Source organism: Lepus europaeus, chromosome 1, assembly GCF_033115175.1.
Source record: "Lepus europaeus isolate LE1 chromosome 1, mLepTim1.pri, whole genome shotgun sequence".
Classification (NCBI taxonomy): domain Eukaryota; kingdom Metazoa; phylum Chordata; class Mammalia; order Lagomorpha; family Leporidae; genus Lepus; species Lepus europaeus.
The window spans coordinates 26,856,431-26,877,613 of record NC_084827.1 but is presented as its reverse complement, the minus strand read 5'-3'; the positions used below and the strand labels follow the sequence as shown (position 1 = coordinate 26,877,613).

General features: G+C 37.0%; 1 protein-coding gene across 1 annotated transcript in view; it reads left to right on the top strand.

Annotated features, from left to right (window-relative positions):
* Positions 1–21,183, top strand: part of PTPRZ1 (protein tyrosine phosphatase receptor type Z1) — a 137,839-nt gene that overhangs the window by 37,373 nt on the left and 79,283 nt on the right. Inside the window, exons 3-8 of the mRNA XM_062195317.1 lie at positions 532–711; positions 4,489–4,640; positions 8,399–8,494; positions 9,122–9,188; positions 17,896–18,053; positions 18,176–18,326. Of these exons, the coding sequence (XP_062051301.1) occupies positions 532–711; positions 4,489–4,640; positions 8,399–8,494; positions 9,122–9,188; positions 17,896–18,053; positions 18,176–18,326 (804 nt within the window). The remainder of the gene's footprint in view (positions 1–531; positions 712–4,488; positions 4,641–8,398; positions 8,495–9,121; positions 9,189–17,895; positions 18,054–18,175; positions 18,327–21,183) is intronic.

The window sequence follows — 21,183 nt, the reverse complement described above, 5'->3', positions numbered from 1 at the left end:
CTGAAGGGGAGTACCTATGGAGATTGCTAAGGAAGTTAGAACCAGACTCCTATCATCTGGACTTCTTTCAATCTGGAACTCTGGAAGGAAGGAGTGTGGGAGGGAGCGAGGGATGGAGAGGGAGGGAGGAAGGGATTATCATTATGTTTTTAGACTTGTATCTTCAAACCATATTGAATCTGTTAAAAACTAATTAAAAATAAATAAAAATAAAACTGGAACTCCAGGCTAGGACTCTGTTCTAGGACCTTCTATAACTATTAATGGACTTTTTGTTGATTTGGAAGACTGTGATGACTAGTTGAACCCTAAACTTGTCATGAATATTTTATAGTTCTCTATTGATAGCATCTCGTGTTAAAATTCAGAATCTAAATCTGTGCATAATTGTTTAGTGAGTTAATTTAAATATTCCAATTTACCTTATATTGTATTTATTTTAATGTAATATATTAACTATTTTATAATATAAAACTTAGCTCTTGTACAAGAATGTAAGCACCTAACTGCCTTACTCTTTCCTTTCCCTAGGAGCACTGAATCAAAAAAATTGGGGAAAGAAATATCCAATATGCAACAGCCCAAAACAATCTCCTATCAATATTGATGAAGATCTTACACAAGTAAATGTGAATCTTAAGAAACTTAAATTTCAAGGTTGGGATAAAACATCTTTGGAAAACACATTCATTCACAACACTGGAAAAACAGGTAAAGAGTTTGCCTCCTATGTGCCTTTGATGTATGGGAGGTGCCTAGAGTATATTTAGATTAGTTTCATCTCATTTTCCTTTGATTAATATACTAAGGGCAATGTAGAAGCTATAGGTAGAGGATGCCAAATGGAGTAAAGAAAACTGGAAATTTAGATAATGTTTTGAAATTTTGTACCAAACTAGAATGACCAATGTCAGCATGTCATGTTTTTCAGCGTTATGACAATAATGACGCCACTACTAGAAGATGTTGCAAAGAGAGTATAATTTGTGGCTAATGTAATTCAGTGACTTCTGTATCACTAGTCATTCACTTGGTCAATCAGGATTTCCTTTCCTTGGGAACTACAGTTTGATCTTTCCTGCTCAGCCTATGCTATATTTAATATTTGGGGCTGGCGCCGCAGCTCACTAGGCTAATCCTCCACCTGCGGCGCTGGCACACCAGGTTCTAGTCCTGGTTGGGGCGCCGGATTCTGTCCCGCTTGCCCCTCTTCCAGGCCAGCTCTCTGCTGTCACCCAGGAGTGCAGTGGAGGATGGCCCAAGTCCTTGGGCCCTGCACCCGCATGGGAGACCAGAAGCTCCTGGTTCCTAGCTTCGGATCAGTGAGGTGCACCAGCCGCAGCATGCTGGCTGCAGCAGCCATTGGAGGGTGAACCAACGGTAAAGGAAGACCTTTCTCTCTGTCTCTCTCCCTGTCCACTCTGCCTGTCAAAAAAAAAAAAAATGGATATGGATAAAGTAATCAACCATAATTGAATTTTTTTCCTTCTTAAGTTAGATGTGTATATTTTATTTATTTTGTTTAACTTTTATTTAGTAAATATAAATTTCCAAAGTACAGTTTATGGATTACAATAGCTCCCCCCCCCATAAATTCTCCGCCACCGCAACCCTCCCATCTCCCGCTCCCTCTCCCATTCCATTCACATCAAGATTCATTTTGAATTATCTTTATATACAGAAGAACCATAATTGAAATTTAAGAAAGTCAATCACTAATACTTCTCTATAGAAGATTCAAAAATACTCTTAAGTGATTTTATGAGACTTTTCAAAAGTAACATGGAAAATATAGTACAGTAATTTCCAGTAACAATACATGTACAGAATGGTCTTCAAAAAGTTACATATTTGTTTTGATGTTATGTTTTAAACAAAACTATATATCAAGAATTATGTAAAAGCACAGGCCAAACATTAGAAAATTATTTCAGACTATACTAGTAGCCCTGTTGAGGTGGTTTTATTATTACTAAATTTCTTCTCTACTTTCCATATGTAGATAATAATAATTATTTAAATGTAATTTTTTTTTGACAGGCAGAGTGGACAGTGAGAGAGAGAGACAGAGAGAAAGGTCTTCCTTTGCCATTGGTTCACCCTCCAATGGCTGCCGCGGCTGGCGCACCACACTGATCCAAAGGCAGGAGCCAGGTGCTTATCCTGGTCTCCCTGGGGTGCAGGGCCCAAGCACTTGGGCCATCCTCCACTGCCCCCCTGGGCCACAGCAGAGAGCTGGCCTGGAAGAGGGGCAAGCAGGACAGAATCCAGTGCCCTGACCAGGACTAGAACCCGGTGTGTCAGCGCCACTAGGTGGAGGATTAGCCTGTTGAGCTGCGGCGCCGGCCTTTAAATGTAATATTTAATTTCAAATCTCATGACAACAGGGATTTTTCTTTACCAGTGCCTGATATGTAATAAAGACATAATTATTGTTGAATGCATAATTAAGAAAGTTATTACATGTGATATTATTAAATTAAAAAGCACATTTTCCCAAATCTTTTAAAAATGTATTAACCAAATTGTATTTATTTGAAGTCTACTGTGTGACATTTCAATTCATGCATACAATGAGTATGGATCAAAACATAATAATCAACACTTCCTTCTTTGCTATTATTTTATGAGAAGGCTTAGAGCTTCTCTTTCTCAGTTGTTTGTGCAAATCTCCAAGGCTTTAGTGAGCTGTGGTTTCCCAACTATTCTCTGTAGCACTAGGAACTTCTACCTTCAATAGGACTTTGATTTGGTACTTGGCATTTAAGCTCCTTCTATTCACTCCCTCATGCCTCCCAGCCTCTAGTTTCTTCTGTGTTCAGATTGAGGTATTTTTTAATCTCCTACTTATAAGGGAGCATTGTAGTATTTGCCTTTCTGTATCTAGCTTATTTCACTTAACATAAAGTCCCCCAGTTCCATCCATTTTGCTGAAGATGAAAAGATTGCATTCTTTTGTATGGCTGAATAGTAGTCTATGGTGTATATGTACCATAATTTCTTTATCAGAGCTCATTTGATGATAGACCTCTTGGTTGATTGTCTTTTTTTTAAAGATTTATTTATTTATTTATTTGAAAGTCAAAGTTAACACAGAGAGAGGAGATCAGAGAGAGAAAGAGATCTTCCATCCTATGGTTCACTTCCCAATTGTGTGCAACGGCTGGAGCTGCACTAATCTGAAGCCAGGAGCTTCTTCCAGGTCCCCCACACAGGTGCAGGAGTCCAAGGAATTGTGCCATCTTGTACTGCTTTCCCAGGCCATAGCAGAGAGCTGGCTTGGAAGAGGAGAGCTGGGACTAGAACCGGTGCCCAAATGGGATGCCGGCGATAAAGGCCAGAGAGTTAACCCACTGCACCACAGCGCCAGCCCCGATTGTCTGTCTTAGCTGTTGTGAGCAGTGCTGCTGTAAACAGTAGAGTAGGCATCCTTTTGTTATCCTTTTCCTTGTTTTTTGAATCTATACCCAGTGATGGAACTGCTGTACCGTATGGCAGTTCTATCATTTGCATTATTAGGTTTGAAGAGTTACGAAGTAGGATCTGAGGATCAAGTGATCATACATATAATTAATTAGCATGGTACATTGTAAGTGGTAAACAAATGTTGACTGTCATTATTATCATTATTATGCTGTGATTGTCATGATCATTGTTATTATACTTAATGGAAGTTTATATCCTTACCTGGATGGTTGTTACCTTGGATTCAGTCTCTAATGCCAACAGTGATTTCTGCCTAGTAGAACAAAAACTAGTTGAATCTAATTGAGAAACATCAACATTTTGCACTAGGCTCCCAAGAGAATCATTATTCTCCAGATGACTCATAAAATATAGTCAGATAGCATCCAATATGAGACTCACTAAGGGCATTGAAGATTCTGATGGTTGCCACTGAGGGCTCAACTATAAGATGACTAAGACCCGTTCAGTAAGAATGGGTTCCATGTCTTCCTTGTCACAGCCAAAGCACAGGTTCTGGAACTTGATGAAGCCTGAGCTGATACTTGAAGGGATAAGGAGACAGGAGAACAGCAGCTAGATAAGGAGTAGAAATGGGCTGACAGGGAGGTGGAGTACTCCCAGGGGAAGCCTTTTCTTCTTTGGGTTCTTCTGTTCCTTATCCCCTATATCCCCCAAGATGACCATCAAACATCTTAAAGAACTTTGGAGGAATGGCAATCCCAGGACACCAAACCAGCAGGGCAAGTGGACTGGTTCTCTCCTGCAATTAAGAGTCATTAATCATTAGGATCCTGGGCTTAGTTTATATTTGTGGCAATAAGATACAATAGGTATGTTGTGCAGAACTACAATGTTGAACTTCCAAAATGATGAGTTAAATAATAGTATTTAAATTTTTTCAAATAAATAATTTTCTTAATATACCTTAAATAAAAGAGAATCTAGTTGAAATTTATAAACTTGATTGCAACCTATGTGAAGTTTTTTCTTTTTGTTGTTGTTGTTTGGTTTGTTTTTTAGTGGAAATTAATCTCACGAATGACTACCGCCTCAGTGGAGGAGTTTCAGACATAGTGTTCAAAGCAAGCAAGATAACTTTCCACTGGGGAAAATGCAATGTGTCATCTGATGGATCAGAACACAGTTTAGAAGGACAAAAATTTCCACTAGAGGTAAGTCAGTCATTCCACTAGTTTTAATTTCATTTCCTATGTCATTAAGATTTTATTTATACACAATATGATTTGTTTTAATTTAAATTTATACCTTATGCAGTTATATATTTTGAATACTTGATTACTATCTGCCTTTTTCATTAGATTAAGCTTAACCAGTTTAAGACCTATCTCTGATTTTTCAATCCTAGTAACCCCAGAATGCCAGATACTAGGTGATCAATAAACCTTGATGAGTAAATAAATGAAAAAAGGGGAAAATGGGATAAATGTTCCTTTGCTTAAATGTGGATATTTTCCAGTTTTAAAATTTGCAAAATAGAATAAATAATGAGTGTTCAGTGAAATAAACATTTTCATCAATTTCTAAAGAGAATCTAAATTGGTAGGCTTTGTGGGAAACAGTTTACTTGTTTTTACCAAAAACTTTAAATGTTTTATTCTCAATACCACCATATCAATTTATAGCAACTTAGTCTGAAATATAATTATAAATATGTTAAAAAATATATGTGCAAATTTTTATTTACAATAATAAACATTTTACTTTTACTTTTTTAAAGCAATTTTAAATCTATTCATACCTAATTTACCTTTTTTCATTGAACATGTTGTGTATAAAAATGGAGACAAAAATAGTTTTCTGAAATATGGAAAAATTATTACCCATGTTTACTGTTTCATTCTAGAAACATCTCTGTTTCACAGGGTGAACATTCAGCAGCTGTGTGTTTTTTCTAAAGGCAATGATTAAATACATTCTTATGGATACATTATTATAAGTCTTGTAAAAGTTGTGTCTTTGAATGATATATTTACATTCAAAAGGTTCATTTTGGGGCCAGCATTGTGGTATAGTGGGTAAAGCCGAAGCCTGCAATGCCAGCATCCCATATGGGCTCCAGTTTGTGTCCCAACTGCTCCACTTCTGATCCAACTCCCTGCTAATGGTCTGGGAAATGCAGCAGAGGATGGCCCATGTGCTTGGGCCCTTGCACCCACATGAGAGACCTGGAAGAATCTCCTAGCTCCTGGCTTTGGCCCGGCCCAGCCCTTGCAGTCACTTGGGGAGCAAACCAGCGGGTGAACAATCTCTCTCTCTGTCTCTGCCTCTCTCTAACTTTGACTTTCAAATAAACAAATGAATCTTAAAAAAAAAAAAAAAAAGAAGAAGAAGGATTCTTTGTGAGATACTAATGCTTTTAGAAAGAATGTAAAATAGCATAACCAATTTTGTAAAACATGAAACCTAATTAAATAATGACTTACACTCTAATTTGAGTAAAACAAACTTGATTTTAGTCTTGCTCCCATTGGTTGTCATCTAGATGTCATGACATTGTACAAATTTTTTATTTAACTTACCTGAGTTTCTATTTCTCTTCTATGAAATTAACATAATAGAAGTAGTACCTGCCTTATAAAACTATTAGGGGAATTATAACAGAGAACGAATTTTTACTACGATAAAATTAAGAAAACAATAACAGTTATTTTCTCTGGACAGTTACATTACTGGTGCCTCTGTTTTCTCCTTTAAAGCCTCTACATTGGAAATGGATGTCCTGGTGCAGCGAGCTAAGCTGCTGTTTGAGATGCCCACTTCACATATCAGAGTGCTGGTTTCAGTCTTGGCTCTTCTGATTCAGTTTCCTGCTCCTGTCTCCTGGGAGGCAGCAGATGATAACTCAAGTGCTTGGTCCGTGTCATCCACAGAGACCCAGACGGAGTTCTGGGCTTTTAGCTTCAGCCTGGCTCAGCTATGGCTTGCAGACATTTGGGGAGTGAACCGGAGCATGGAAGATCTTTCTCTCCCCCTGCCTCCCTCCCTCTGTGTCTTTCTGTTGCTCTGACTCTGAAGTAGATAAAAATAAATATTCAAAAATAAATCTCCATATTTTTAAATTACCTAAAATAAAGCTGTGCTACTTTTGTAGTTCAAAGTAGTTATTGATAATAAAAAAGAAAACTGTGGACGATTATCTCTCAAAGAACTGAAAAGCATTTTTTAAGTGTGAATTATAACATTCATATTTATGTCTTTATTTGTATAAAGTAAAGAAAAAGCACATTTATCAAGTTTAGTTTTTCAAAGCAATAAAAGTCAACTCATTAAACACCACATCTGAGAGTTTGGCTGTCTTACAAAGATGGAAAAATCAAGAAAAAAACTTATCAACAAGAAACTCTTGAGCAATCAAAGTAAACACTCCAGAATGTGTGCACTAACTCTCTTATGTTTTATTCAAAAGTCTCCCAAATCATCCCTCAGTGGTTTTGTCTGTGTATTTGTTCAAATCAATTGTAATTCTAATTGCGCAGACAATTGTGCAAGGGAGAACCCACAGAGCATCCTTATCTTGCTTTTTTTCTTCTCTCCCACTTCCCACAACCAAGTGTTATCAATTCTGCTCCTAAAGGATGTTGTAAGTTTAAAAATATTCAAGCTACCATTGTCTTACTTGGATTCTTTGATTTATTTGAAAGGCAGATAAACAAATAAACAGAAATATTGCATCTACTAATTGAACCACCAAGTGCAAGCTGGACCAAATAGAGCCAGGATCCATGAATTCCTCCTGGGTCTTCCACAAGGGTGGCAGGAACCCAACTACTTAAGCCATCACCTAATGCCTCCCAGGGAGGGATTTAGCTTGAAATTGGAATAAAGTGTTGTGTCCAGGCATTCCAACATGGGATGTGGGTGTCCCAAGTGGTATCTTAACTGCTACACCCAACACCTGCCCCATTACTTGGATTTTTAATTACTAGTTTTCCTCTTTCCAATCTTAATCCTGTTGAGTCTCTTTCCATTCTCCTTAGTCCTGCCTCCTCCGTACCCCTGTTATCTGCAATACATCAGTTGGCTTTCTATTTCGCTTACAGTCAAACTGCAAGGACAACCTCACAGTCCTTACTGGAGTGGTCCCTGCCTACCCTGCTAAAACTTCTCCTCATTCAGGGCTCAGCTTAGAAGGCTTTTCTGAAAAGGCACCGATGGCAGGAGCCACTGCCGTCCTTTTCAGATCCTGTTTCTGCCATCAGAGCCCTGATCGATCTCTGTAATTTTCTTAGAGGCTCTTTGCTCTTACCTCAGTTATTAACTGGTCTATCCCCCAAGTTACTGGGACTCCTAGCCCAAAAGCTGAAAATTACCCAACTGTAGAGGGCAGTAGAGGTTGTGACAGAGAGAAATGTGGATTGAAAGTGGACATGAACAAGGCTTAGTCTCATAGCAGAAGAGGAGAATTAAAACACAACGTTTCAAACTTGGGGTATTTTTAGGTAAAGATAGAGAGTCTTTGAGAATTTTAATTTTAACTGAGCACAGTTAATACTCAAAACTGGTAACTCTGGAACCATCAATAAAGGCATATACAATTAAGAAAAAATGAAACCCATGCTTGAAAAAATTCCAGCAAGAAAGTTAAAATAATCTTTGATACTTTCTTACATGTGGTAATTGCTCTAGTGAATTATTGCTGCAATGTTCATTGGTAATCTCAAGTGTAATTTCTATCCTAGATCCCTAGTTTTGTTATTACTATCCTCGCTGAAGAATTACAAATGATAGTAAATGAAGTTGTGTGTGCCTATAATGTATAAAATATTTTAAAATGTACAGAATTTAGATTTATAAAGTTGATAGGATTTTCCAAATAGAATTTACTTAATTGGCCAGTTGTCCTATTAGGTATCTGTTAAATTTTATAAAGCCTTTGTATATATTGAAGCTGTCATTGTTACATTTATAGATGCAAATCTACTGCTTTGATGTGGACCGATTTTCAAGTTTTGAGGAAGCTGTTAAAGGAAAAGGGAAGATAAGAGCTTTGTCCATTTTATTTGAGGTAATTGTTATATATAGATTTGATGCTATCTTAATTCCTGTTTTAATCACATTAAATATTGTTGTGAAATGTCAAGACATAAAAGTCCTTCAAAAATTCATGGAAAGGTAGAATTAGTAGATAAGTTTAATGGGGGGGGGGCAAAAATTTTGGAAATCCATGCATCGTGTTTTGATAAAACGCCTCTTTCATGAACTTTTTGAAAACTTCTTATACTTTCTAACAAATAGAAAATCTTACAATGGGAATGATAATTGGAGGTCATCTTCAAAAAAAAAAAAAAAAAAAAAGATGACCCCTCAGCTGGTGTGTATAGAGAGGAACTGGGTAGTTTTCTTCCAACTGGAGCAAACTTTTCTACAATATTTTGCCTATTTCTATGTACAAGGCATCATAAGTATATAGCAGTAACTGAATCACAGCATTTTAACATTTACTTTCTTGGTAGAAAACATTAAGAGACATCTGCTTTTTGTCTGTTTTATTTGTTTTTATCTTGCTGTGAAAAAAAAGGTGTGTGTTAGGAACACATTATTTTTGAATACTTAAAATGGAATTCATTAGTATTCATATGTTTATTGAAGAATCAAGTATCTTATCCTATTTTTGTAATATTCTTCTCAACAGGTTGGAATAGAAGAAAATTTGGATTACAAAGCAATTATTGATGGAGTCGAGAATGTTAGTCGTTTTGGTAAGCTAGTTAGAGAAATATTTTTATTCAAGATTCTTCTTTGGATACTTACAAATTAGTACAATGTGATGAAAACCACTTTTTCTAAAATGTGAAAAAGTAATATAATTTTTAAAGGGAGCAATCTCTGATTTTTTTCACAGTTGATGATTTGTACATTTCTCACTGTTAGAGAGATATTTCTCAAAATTTTTTGACCCAACATATTAACATGACTAGTAAGCAAGTTAAAGTTTTCTATTTATTCTTGAAAATAATCTAATTACACCATGCATATAAGATATATTTACCTATTCTGTTTCTGTATTTTACATATCTTTTTTTTAACTTTTATTTAATGAATATAAATTTCCAGTGTACAGCTTATGGATTACAATGGCTTCCCCCTCCCATAACTTCCCTCCCACCCGCAACCCTCCCCTCTCCCGCTCCCTCTCCCTTTCCATTTGCATCAAGATTCATTTTCAATTCTCTTTATATATAGAAGATCAATTTAGTATAAAGGTTTCAACAGTTTGCACCATATCTTAAAGACTGTAACCTCTAATCTGAAATAAGTTGATTTTATAGAAATCATGTTTTAAAGTGTAAAAAGCTTTATTACTCAAATGAAAATTCAGTCCCTAATATTTTCCTTGATAAGTCTTTTGTTTCAGCACTATGACAAGGTAAGAATTTTTTTGGCAAAAATGAATGTGCTTACATAGAACAAGATACAGTATGCTTTGCTATTGCTCCATCTGCTGTCTCATGGATCTTAAAATTTGTCACAGCAGATGCTTTTAACAACATTGACCACAGACTGCAAATTTGTTATTACTGTTATTTTATTTTTACTATGCACCCACACACAAGGTATTAATATAGCCCTGAGTTAGAAATAAAATGAAGATTGTTCCTCTGTGGGAAGCTGCAAAATTTGAAATCAGAAACAAGACTCCTGTAGATCCTTTGCTTGAGAGCAGAAACCTGGACTCCAGTTGATTCATCATTGTCAAATGCATGTGAAGATCTGAATAGAGCAAACTTTTTAGTAGTCAGCAATATGTGAACCCATGCAGGGCAGCTTTCTTTTTCTTTTTTTTTTTTTTTTTTTTTTTGGAAAGGTACAGTCAATGCAAGAGGAAGCTGGTATTTCCCTCCATTCACCTGGCTTGCAAAATCAGCGCTGAATGCTGTAAACCACACTTGATTTCCCCCTGGTTGAGTCAGAGAATGGATTCTGTCCAGACCTAGAGATCTGACTATTCACAGGCCTTGCACTGGCCTGTGGGGACAATGAAAGTGATGGTAACACTGGGTTGTTAACCCTGACTTAAAACACTCTGAGACCTTTGCTGCTTTCTCTCAGATTCTCCTCAGTTATTTCTGCCGGTCTCTGCGAGGGGACTCATACGAGCATAAGGACAAATTTGCTCATGCTTTTGACTAAAGCTTCCGTGTTAATGCCTTTTGACTGCAAGCCATTGTGAGAGGCACTGCTCCCACATAATGCCCTCCTGAGAATGTGGATTCCCAAGTAGCAGTATTCTGCCTATATTCTTGGTCTTAATTTGGAAGCAGAACTAATTGGTTCTTGGACTGAGGAAGATACTAGTCTGCTCTCTGTCTTCTCTCTAGGAAGTTCCCTGAGCACCAGCTCCCTATCTCTTCTTCACCAAAACCCAAGTCTGACTATCCTATCAACTCATCCCGCTACATAGCTAATATTTTAATAAACACAGCAAGAATACTTAAGGCCATCCACTTGGTTGGTGGTAGTACCAGAATTTATATAGCAGTCCATCCACAACATCTTTCACCATACTGTAGACACTTGTATTAGTCCTGTGCTTTAAAACACTTCTTTGGATACTTGTCAGTTTGGTTTGAGTGCTTGTAAGGTAAGATCTGCCCAAACTAAATAAATTAAGTTCCCTGAGAGCTCAAAGTTTCTATTTTCAGAATTCTTGAATGACAGCTAGTCTCATTTGAGAGTCTGAAGATCTTGTAGTGCCTATAAACTGAAGGTTTCCTCTAATTGGACAGCAGACTTCGCTGTGAGGAATCTCAGGACTGAAGGCAACTCTTGTCTTTATATCACAATTTAAAACTTCCAAATCTTGTTCCATATTCTCCATATAATATGAATTATCAAAAATAATATACTTCATTCACCATTCAGATTACAAAGTCTATCTTGTTAAAAATATAACTAGTACAACCATTATGGTAGACAGTATGGAAATTCCTCAGAAATTTGAAAATAAATCTACCATATGACCCAACCATTCCACTTCTGGGAATTTACCCAAATGAAATTAAATCAGCATATGAAATAGTTATTTCTATCACCACGTTTATTGTCTCTCAATTCACAATAGCTAAGATAGGGAATCAACCCAGGTGTCCATCAACTGATGATTAGATAAAGAAAATGTAGTGTACATACAAACTATAGAATGCTACTCAGTCATAAAAGGGAATGAAATCCCATCTTTTGTACAAAATAGATGCAACTGGAAACCATTATGCTTAGTACAATGAGCCAGTATCAAAAAAAACCCACAAATATATATCCTCTCTGATATGTGGCAGTTTATGTAGAATACAAAAATGTATATGAATGAAAGACATTTTGTGATATAATTGCCATTTTTAGCCCTAGTTTATACCCCTGTGGAACTGTGGTCTTCCTACTTTTTTCTTGTTGAATATTATGGTTAGTGGTTAATTAAGGTAGTCTTTACAAAGGCTGATGAAAGGAAGAGAGGGGAGGTGGGGGGTAAGTGTGGTTGTCTTCTTGGAACTGTACCTATGGAATGTATGAAATCTGTTATCTTTATATTAATAATAAATAAAAATAAAATATAGGCAGTTGTTTGTTTCCAGTATTTTTATTAAGAGACAAAAGTGGCTCCTGGCGTTCACCTTAGATCAGTCCCAGCTGTTGTGTGCATTTGGGGAGTAAATCAATGAAAGAAATTACTTGCTGTCTTTCTTTCTCTCTCATAAGTAAGTATACATTTTTTTAAAAAGAAAATGGTAATGCAATTGAAAGGTGCTACTGTAGTTGAGAAGTCTTGTAATATCTAGAACAGAGGTTTAGGATGTGTGTAAATTACAGCAAAAGCTTCTAGTAAACATAGTTAGCATGTCTGCAGGAGAGACCTGCAGAGTGCTAGTGAGGTCTGAAGCAGTAAGAGTGGATTCCGTGCTGGGGACAGGAAAGGGAAAATCAAACTCTGTTTCTTATTATTCTTTTCTCCTTTCTCTTAACTTTTCCTGATTGAAAGAAAATTCTCTTTCTCACCACCCGTACTCAGGTCTCACTTCTGCTTTCCCTTTTTTGGCCTCCAGCTTTTCTGATGTCAATACATTACCTACCTAAGTCAATACTGGCTTCTTAGTTATGTTCGTTATGCCCACATTTCTGCAAAATATTTGTGTGATACCTTTTGTCTTCAGCCAACAATGAAACAATCATAATCCATCCATGGTTAAAAAGGAAGTTAATTAATAACAAAAATGTTCATATATTAAAAACATAAATCTGAAATTAGAAAATATTCACCAATTAAAAATAAGGATTTTTTTTTGTTTCTAAGAACTGGAATTAACTCTGAATTCTGATAATCAATATTAGAGGAGATGAGGACATACTTTAAGAAGTTACCAATTAGTTCAACAAATTCATAAACTTTCTAATGAATTAAAACTACCTTTAGTTTGTACTACAGGACACTATCAATTCAGTCAAATAGATTTTTATTTCTAAGATTCAACCATTTAATTCAGGCTGGAAGCAGTACTTCTTTAATTATTTTAGTAACCCTTGTTCTACAAAAGTTTCTGTATTGTAGAAAATTAATATTTAATATTTGAACTTTTAAATAGAAATCCTGGGCATGTCTAATCTTCATAGACTTTAGAGCTGGAATAGAATATTAATGTCATTTGTTCCAGTTATTTTGTTTTATGAAATGGAAGGGTGATTCTAAAACACTACAGTTTTGCAAAGACTTAATTTTCATGGGGTTTTCAATCTTGAATGCATGTTTTCATTACCTGAGGCTTTAAACAATTCACATGCCCAGCCCCCACTACTAGAGACTTTAGCTCAAATGATGTAGGATAAGGTCTAGAGCACTGCATTATTTTAAACCTCCCAGATAATTCAAGTAAGGGTGCATCTACTTCTATGGGGTGGGGATGGGATATTTTGCTATGGCTAAAGTGGCTTCAATAGCTGTTTTTAAAATTATTTATTTGAAAAGGAGAGACACACATGAAGAGATCTTCTATCCACTGGTTCACTCCCCCACAGGCTGCAGCAGCTGGGGTTGAGCCAAACTGAAGCCAAGAGGTGAGTGAGAATGCAGTCTATATTTTCCACATGGGTGGCAGGGATCCATGTACTTGAGCCATCACTTGCTGCCCCCAGGATACACATTAGCAGGAAGCTAGAATCAGGAACCAAACTGGGACTTTTTTTTTATTTGAAAGTCAGAGTTACACAGAGAGAGGAGAGGAGGAGAGAGCGAGCGAGAGCAAGAGAGAGGTCTTCCATCCGCTGGTTCACTCCCCAGTTGGCCACAACGGTCGGAGCTGCGCCGATCTGAAGCCAGGAGCTTCCTCCTGGTCTCCCACATGGGTACAGGGGCCACTTGGGCCATCTTCTTCTGCTTTCCCAGGCCATAGCAGAGAGCTGGAATGGAAGTGGAGCAGCTAGGTCTTGAACCGCTGCCCAGATGGGATGCCGGCGCTTCAGGCTAGGATGTTAACCTGCTGAGCCACAGTGCAGGCCCCCCAAACTTGGACTTTTATCCAGGCACTCTAATGTGGGATGTGGATGTCCCAAGTGGTATCTTAATCACTGAGCCAAAAGCCCCGCTCAGAACTATGTCTTATTTAAATCTAGACAGGGCAGAGGACATGCATTGACCTGTGTAGTTAGGAGGATGAGAAAATTAAGACAAACAGATCTCACCTGGTAAGCAGGGTGCTGGTACACAAATAAGTAGCAAAGGGCAACATATTCTGGTATTTTCTCTTGAAAAGACACAAAAATAAAAACAGGACTATTCAAGGAGATAGATTTACTTGAATTGTTTTAGTGTTCTAAAGCTTAGATGGGCTATTTAAGAACGTGATACTAATTTTTGCACAGGAGTTATCTAATCTGGATGCAATTTCATATATAAATGAAGAAATCAACATGTACATAACTAAGAATAAATCTCTCCTCATAAATTTATCTGTAATTTGAACCCAGAATGCATTTTCCACTCTTTCCCTTTACTTCCTTAATAGTGACTATTGAATAAATTTTTATTTCCATGTACTAAAACTTACCAGTTTTCCTATTAGGAGTATCACTTTTTGTCATTTTAGAACTCTCAACCCATCCTAAGATTGTGAAAATAAGTTTATGTTTTCTTCTAAAAGCATTATTATTCCATTCACTTTTAAACCTGTAAGTTATGTAGAATTGACTTGTATTTGTGGTGTAAAACAAGGAATCAGAATTCACTTTTTTACATAAGGATATCCGATTGATGCAGTCCTGTTTATTGAGAAGTCATCATTCCACACTGTATGGTAATTATTGTCATCAGTCAAGTAACCACATCTGTGTGGGTTTGAGATCTTATTCCCTTGCACTGTACTGTCTATTTTTGCACAAATATCTCACTATCATGATGTCTAAGCTTTATGTGGCAGGTTTTCCTACTTGGTAATAAAAATTCTCCAGCATTTTAATGTAATTTTTCATAATTTTAAAATCAGCATCTCAGTTAACACACAAACACACACACACACACACACTTCTGGCGTTTTGCTTAAAATTTCATTGATTCCATAAATCAATTTAGAGAAAATCAAAACCTTCACAACACTGAATCTTCCAACCTGTTAAATATGGTACTTCTCTCCATTTTAAGGTTTTAACTTAATTCTCTAAAGAAATGTTTTACGTATGGTATGTTAGATTTACTTGCAAGTATTAGCTTTTGTTTCTATTTTAAGTCATTGTGTTTAAAATTTCATTTTCTTTTTTTTTATTTTTTTAATTTTAATTTTTTTCATTTATTAAACATTTATTTAATGAATATAAATTTCCAAAGTACAGCTTATGGATTACAATGGCTTCCACCCTCCCATAACTTCCCTCCCACCTGCAACCCTCCCCTTTCCCGCTCCCTCTCCCCTTCCATTCACATCAAGATTCATTTTCAATTCTCTTTATATACAGAAGATCAGTTTAGTATATATTAAGTAAAGATTTCAACAGTTTGCCCCCATATAGCAACACAAAGTGAAAAAAATACTGTTTGAGTACTAGTTATAGCATTAAATAACAGTGTACAGCACATTAAAGACAGAGATCCTACATAATATTTTTTTAAATTAATTTTCTATGCCATTTCCAATTTAACACCAGGTTTTTTTTTCATTTCCAATTATCTTTATATACAGAAGATCGATTCTGTATATAATTAGTAAAGATTTCATCAGTTTGCACCCACACAGAAATACAAAGTGTAAAAATACTGTTTCAGTACTAGTTATAGCATCACTACACATTAGACAACACATTAAGGACAGATCCCACATGGGATGTAAGTACACAGTGACTCCTGTTGCTGACTTAACAATTTGACACTCTTGTTTATGGCGTCAGTAATCTCCCTAGGCTCTAGTCATGAGTTGCCAAATTTCATTTTCTATTGTTTGATATTGGTTCGCAGAATGTATCATTGCTTTTGTATGCTGATCTTATAGGCAGTGACTTTGCTAAACTCACTTATGAATTCTACTAGTAAATTCTTTTCACTATTTTGCATATATAGTAATGTTACTTGAAAATTGTGGGAGTATGAGTTCTTCCAGTGCAAGCCTGCTGAGTTTTGTGTCTTTTGCTTACTTAAGCACTGGCCTGGTTCTCCAGTTCAATGTTAAGCAAACGTGGTGGTAGCAGGATATCCTCACCTCATTCTTGATCTCTGGGGAAAAGCTTTAAATAATATATTCTAAATATGATGTCATTAGGGGCTTTTGAAGATCATCTTCATCTGAAGTATTGATTTTGTTCTCCATGAACTGGAATTGAGTTTTATCAAATGATAGGACTAGATTTATTGAGATAATAATATGTCTGAATATCTTTTACATGTAAAATATTCTATTCAGTATTTTGAGGTTTTTAAAGGTAAGGAAAGGTACTTCAAACACTCTTAGAAAAATGGAATTAAAACCTAAGTTTTTTTGGTGCAAGAAATTTTTGAATACGTGCATGTTTTCATAATACACATTTTTCATAAACTAATTGAAGCCCAATACTATAGTAATATATGTAACTGATAGGACATTTACACTTATTACCATTTATTAAAACATTTTAATATCAATAATTGTACATATTTATTGGCTACAGTGTGACATTTCAGTGCATGTATACAATGTGTACTTATCAAAACATGATAATCAATATTTCCCCTTCCTTGACATTACTATAAAGCAATGGAGCCTTGGTGCTCCTTTCTTTCATTTGCTCATACAATAAATAATAGGTTACTGTGAATTGTAGTCACCTCACTATGTAGTGTAACATTAGGAACTACCACTTTGATCTAACTCTGATTTGGTATAGGTTGTTCCACCTTTTACTATCCCCAGCTTCTAGTAATTATTATTCTGTGTTCAGATTGAAGATATATATTTTCTTTTTGACAGGCAGAGTGGATAGTGAGAGAGAGAGAGACAGAGAGAAAGGTCTTCCTTTGCCGTTGGTTCACCCTCCAATGGCCGCCGCGGTAGCGCGCTGCGGCCGGCGCACCGTGCTGATCCGATGGCAGGAACCAGGTGCTTCTCCTGGTCTCCCATGGGGTGCAGGGCCCAAGGACTTGGGACATCCTCCACTGCACTCCCTGGCCACAGCAGAGAGCTGGCCTGGAAGAGGGGCAACCGGGACAGGATCGGTGCCCCGACCGGGACTAGAACCTGGTGTGCCGGCGCCGCAAGGTGGAGGATTAGCCTAGTGAGCCGCGGCGCTGGCTTGAAGATATTTTTTAAGTTTCTGTGCCTGCCTTATTTCACTTAACATGTTGGATGCCTTCCAATTGCATCCATTTTGCTGTGAATGACAAGATTTCATTTTTATTACTGAGTAATATTCCATTTTGTATATACGCATATAACATTTTCTTTATCCATTCATCTGGTGATGAACAACTAGGATGATTCCATATTTTGAATATTCCTGAAATGTTCTTTAAAATTCAGTGCTGAAGCTGGCGCTGTGTTGTAGCAGGTAAAGCCGCCACCTGAAGCACCAGCATCCCATATGGGTACCAATTCGAGTCCCAGCTGTTTCTCTTCCAATCCAGCTCTCTGCTTTGCCCTGGGAAAGCAGTAAAAGATGTCCCAAGTGCTTGGGCCCCTGCACCAGCATAGGAGACCCAGAAGAAGCTCCTGGCTCCTGGCTTCAGATAGGTCCAGCTCCCGCCATTGCAGCCATTTGGGAAGTGAACCATTGGATGGAAGACCTTTTTCTCTGTCTCTGCCTTTCTCTGTAACGCTACTTCTCAAATAAATAAATAAATCTTTTAAAAAATTTTAGTGCTGATTAAGTACATGGCAAAGTCTGTGTCTGTTTCATGAAAGCATTTAACAGTCGAGTTCCATTGTTGGGATTCCAACTGAGATATGTATTATTACTTTGCAGGGAAACAGGCTGCCTTAGATCCATTCATATTGCTGAACCTTCTGCCAAACTCAACTGACAAGTATTACAGTTACAATGGCTCCCTGACATCTCCTCCCTGTACAGACACTGTTGAGTGGATTGTTTTTAAAGATACAGTGAGCATCTCTGAAAGCCAGGTAATTTTGGAAATTAAAATGATTGGAAGTCATTTCAAGGAATGCTTTTCAAGAATACCTGCTTAAATTGTGTACTGAAGCCTTCGAAGCAGCAGTGTTAAACTCTTTGGTCTTGTTTCCAGTTGGCCGTGTTCTGTGAAGTTCTTACAATGCAGCAGTCTGGGTATGTCATGTTGATGGACTACTTGCAAAACAATTTTCGAGAACAACAGTATAAGTTCTCTAGGCAGGTGTTCTCCTCATATACTGGAAAGGAAGAGATTCATGAAGCAGGTATGTATTACAATATAACTTTTTTACAACTCTCTTAGATTTGATGTTGCAGGAAGTGTAATAGAAAATAGACAGGACTTAGAGTTTCAGAATTCATTTGATTAATTTTGTAGCTTCAGGTAAGCTATGTAACTTCTCTGAATTTCAGTTACTGCATCTATAAAATGGGAATACATCTGTTCTTCCTCATGTAAATAATTCCATTTTATATATGAGGAAAATAGAGATATGGTAAGGAGGGTGACTTTTCCAGATACAAAGTACTAAGTGCAAAGCCAAGTTCACCTTGTGGTATCTGAGCTGGGAGCTCTAAGAGAAGAATGAATCAGAAGCTGAGATGATGGAAGCATGGGAGGTCATCTCTGATTGGGCTGACCAGAGAGACCCATGGGAGAATCACGTCTGAAACGTGTAGCATGATTTGGGAGTTAAAGTTCTTGCATCTCTGGGAGACAGCCTGGTACCTAATAGGTATTGAAAACTAATGTACTGAATTAATAATGAAAAAATGAAGTCTTCTTCCCAATTTTATTCTTGGGGGAAAGAAGTTTGTCTTTGTCAAGCCCAGCCAATGGAGACGACTTGGGGGTGTGTGGCGCGAGTATCTTCTGTGCCTTTTGAAGCTGACACAGCCATAAGAAACCTTTGAACATGACCATAGGACACATTCAGACCCACCTTCTGCCCACTTGTTCCTTTCAGTGTATACTGAGGTTGTAGTGGTCCCTGAAAGAATGGTTGAAATGCCCTTTGCTTTGGAAGCTTAAAAACCTTTTCAAATAAAGGGTCATCTTTGACCTCAGCCCTGCACTGACTTTTTTGCCAAGTATAATATTAATTTAATAATCACCTATTTCAAAAATTAGAAATTAAAACACATTTTTATTGCTTTAATGTGATATTTTTGAGAATTTGAGAATTTTTTATCCCTTAGTAAAAAGAAAAAATAGCAAGACAACAGTGATGAATACATTTAATGTGGCATTCAATTTCGAATTAAATTGCCCCAAAGTGATGACATTTAATTACATTTCTAGCAGCAATACTAAATACTATAATATCATGTGTGATAAATCATATACAATTGAGTAGAAAATTGAAAGTGTATTTAGTCACCTCGGATTATATAGTACAATAAACCAAATAACAAATTAAACAAATCTGATACATTTTTGCTGTGTACTTTCATCAGTTATACTTTATTGAAAGTCTTCCATGGATCCTCATTGCTTTTAGAGTGAAATCCAAAGTATTTGTCGTCGCACAGTAGGCCGGTTTTAGTGCTTACTAGTCTTAGTACTTAAACCCTTTCCAACTTTCTTCTTTCGTACTGAACTCCATGAGTTGCCCTCAAGATGGAAGACACTTTTTCAGGGTCACCTTTATAATGTGATGTTTCACCTTATTAGCTTGTTCTCTGCTATCTTGACTTGCTTGCCTCCTCATCATTCTTCAGAAGTTAAGCAAAGCATTATGCCCACTGAGAGGGCATCTCTGGTTCTACCCCTGTCTCTTCCTTGCCTGGCTGTGCCCCAAGCATAGGTTAAACTGAGCACTAGAGAAGGCACCATACACACAGAGTACAAAGGAAATGGTGGTCTTCTAGAGACGTTCAGTATGCCCAAGTGCTCCCATAATCTGTGCATCAACTTCATATAGCAGTTGCCATGGCAATGGATGATGTGCTTGGCTTCCCCACTGGTGAGCCTTGTGAAGGAGCCGCCTTCTCTTCTACTCCATTGCTGAGCTAAAGTTTTCATGCACTTATTGTTCAGTACATGGCTGAAAGTATCAACTTCCATGTAATAAAAACATATCATATTGTGCTTTATGGGTGCATCCTGTCCTGTTTAATGTGTCAACTTATACATAATTCTGATTTAATGTAGATCATTGTTTCATGGTTAAATTTAAAGGTTCAAAGTAATAATAACAGAAATAGTCACAGCTACTACATATTGTGTGACCTCACCAAGCATTCAGCCATACAATATTTTATTTATACCCCATATCACTCATGGGAAGTTGGCCTTTTGTTTTCAGAGTTTTGGAAGCTGTTATTAAGTGGCTTGCCCAAGTTTACACAACTGGGAAGGGATGCAGTCAACATTTGAATTTACACATCCCTTTCTAAAGCCTTCCAAAGCTCTCTGCACTGTGCTTTATATTTATTAAGGGACGTTATTTCTGCTTACATAATTTTATATTAAAAGCTGATGACCTCAAAAGACATGAAACTTAAAAAATAGTTTGGCTTTTAGGTGCTTCCTTTATTCTGAGGTCAAAGACAGTAATAACACTTACTTTCTTTTTTTTAAGATTTATTTATTCATTTGAAAGAGTTACACAGAGAAGGGGAGGCAGAGAGAGAGAGAGAGAGAGAGAGGGGTTTTCCATGCACTGGTTCACTCCCACTGCACTGATCCAAAGCCAGGAGCCAGGAGCTTCTTCTAGGTCTCCCACATGGGCCCAAGGACGTGGGCCATCTTCTGCTGCCTTCTCAGGCTATAGCAGAGAGCTGGATGGGAAGAGGAGCAGCCAGGACTCGAACTGGCGTCCATATGGAATGACGGTACTGCAGGCGGTGGCTTTACCTACTGTGCCACAGCGCCAACCCCAGTAATGACACTTTCTTTTTTTTTTTTTCATTTTCAATTCTCTTTATATACAGAAGATCAGTTTAGTATATATTAAGTAAAGATTTCAACAGTTTGCCCCCACATAGCAACACAAAGTGAAAAAATACTGTTGGAGTACTAGTTATAGCATTAAACAACAGTATACAGCACATTAAAGACAGAGATCCTACATGATATTTTTTAAAAATTGATTACTTTTGTATGCAATTTCCAATTTA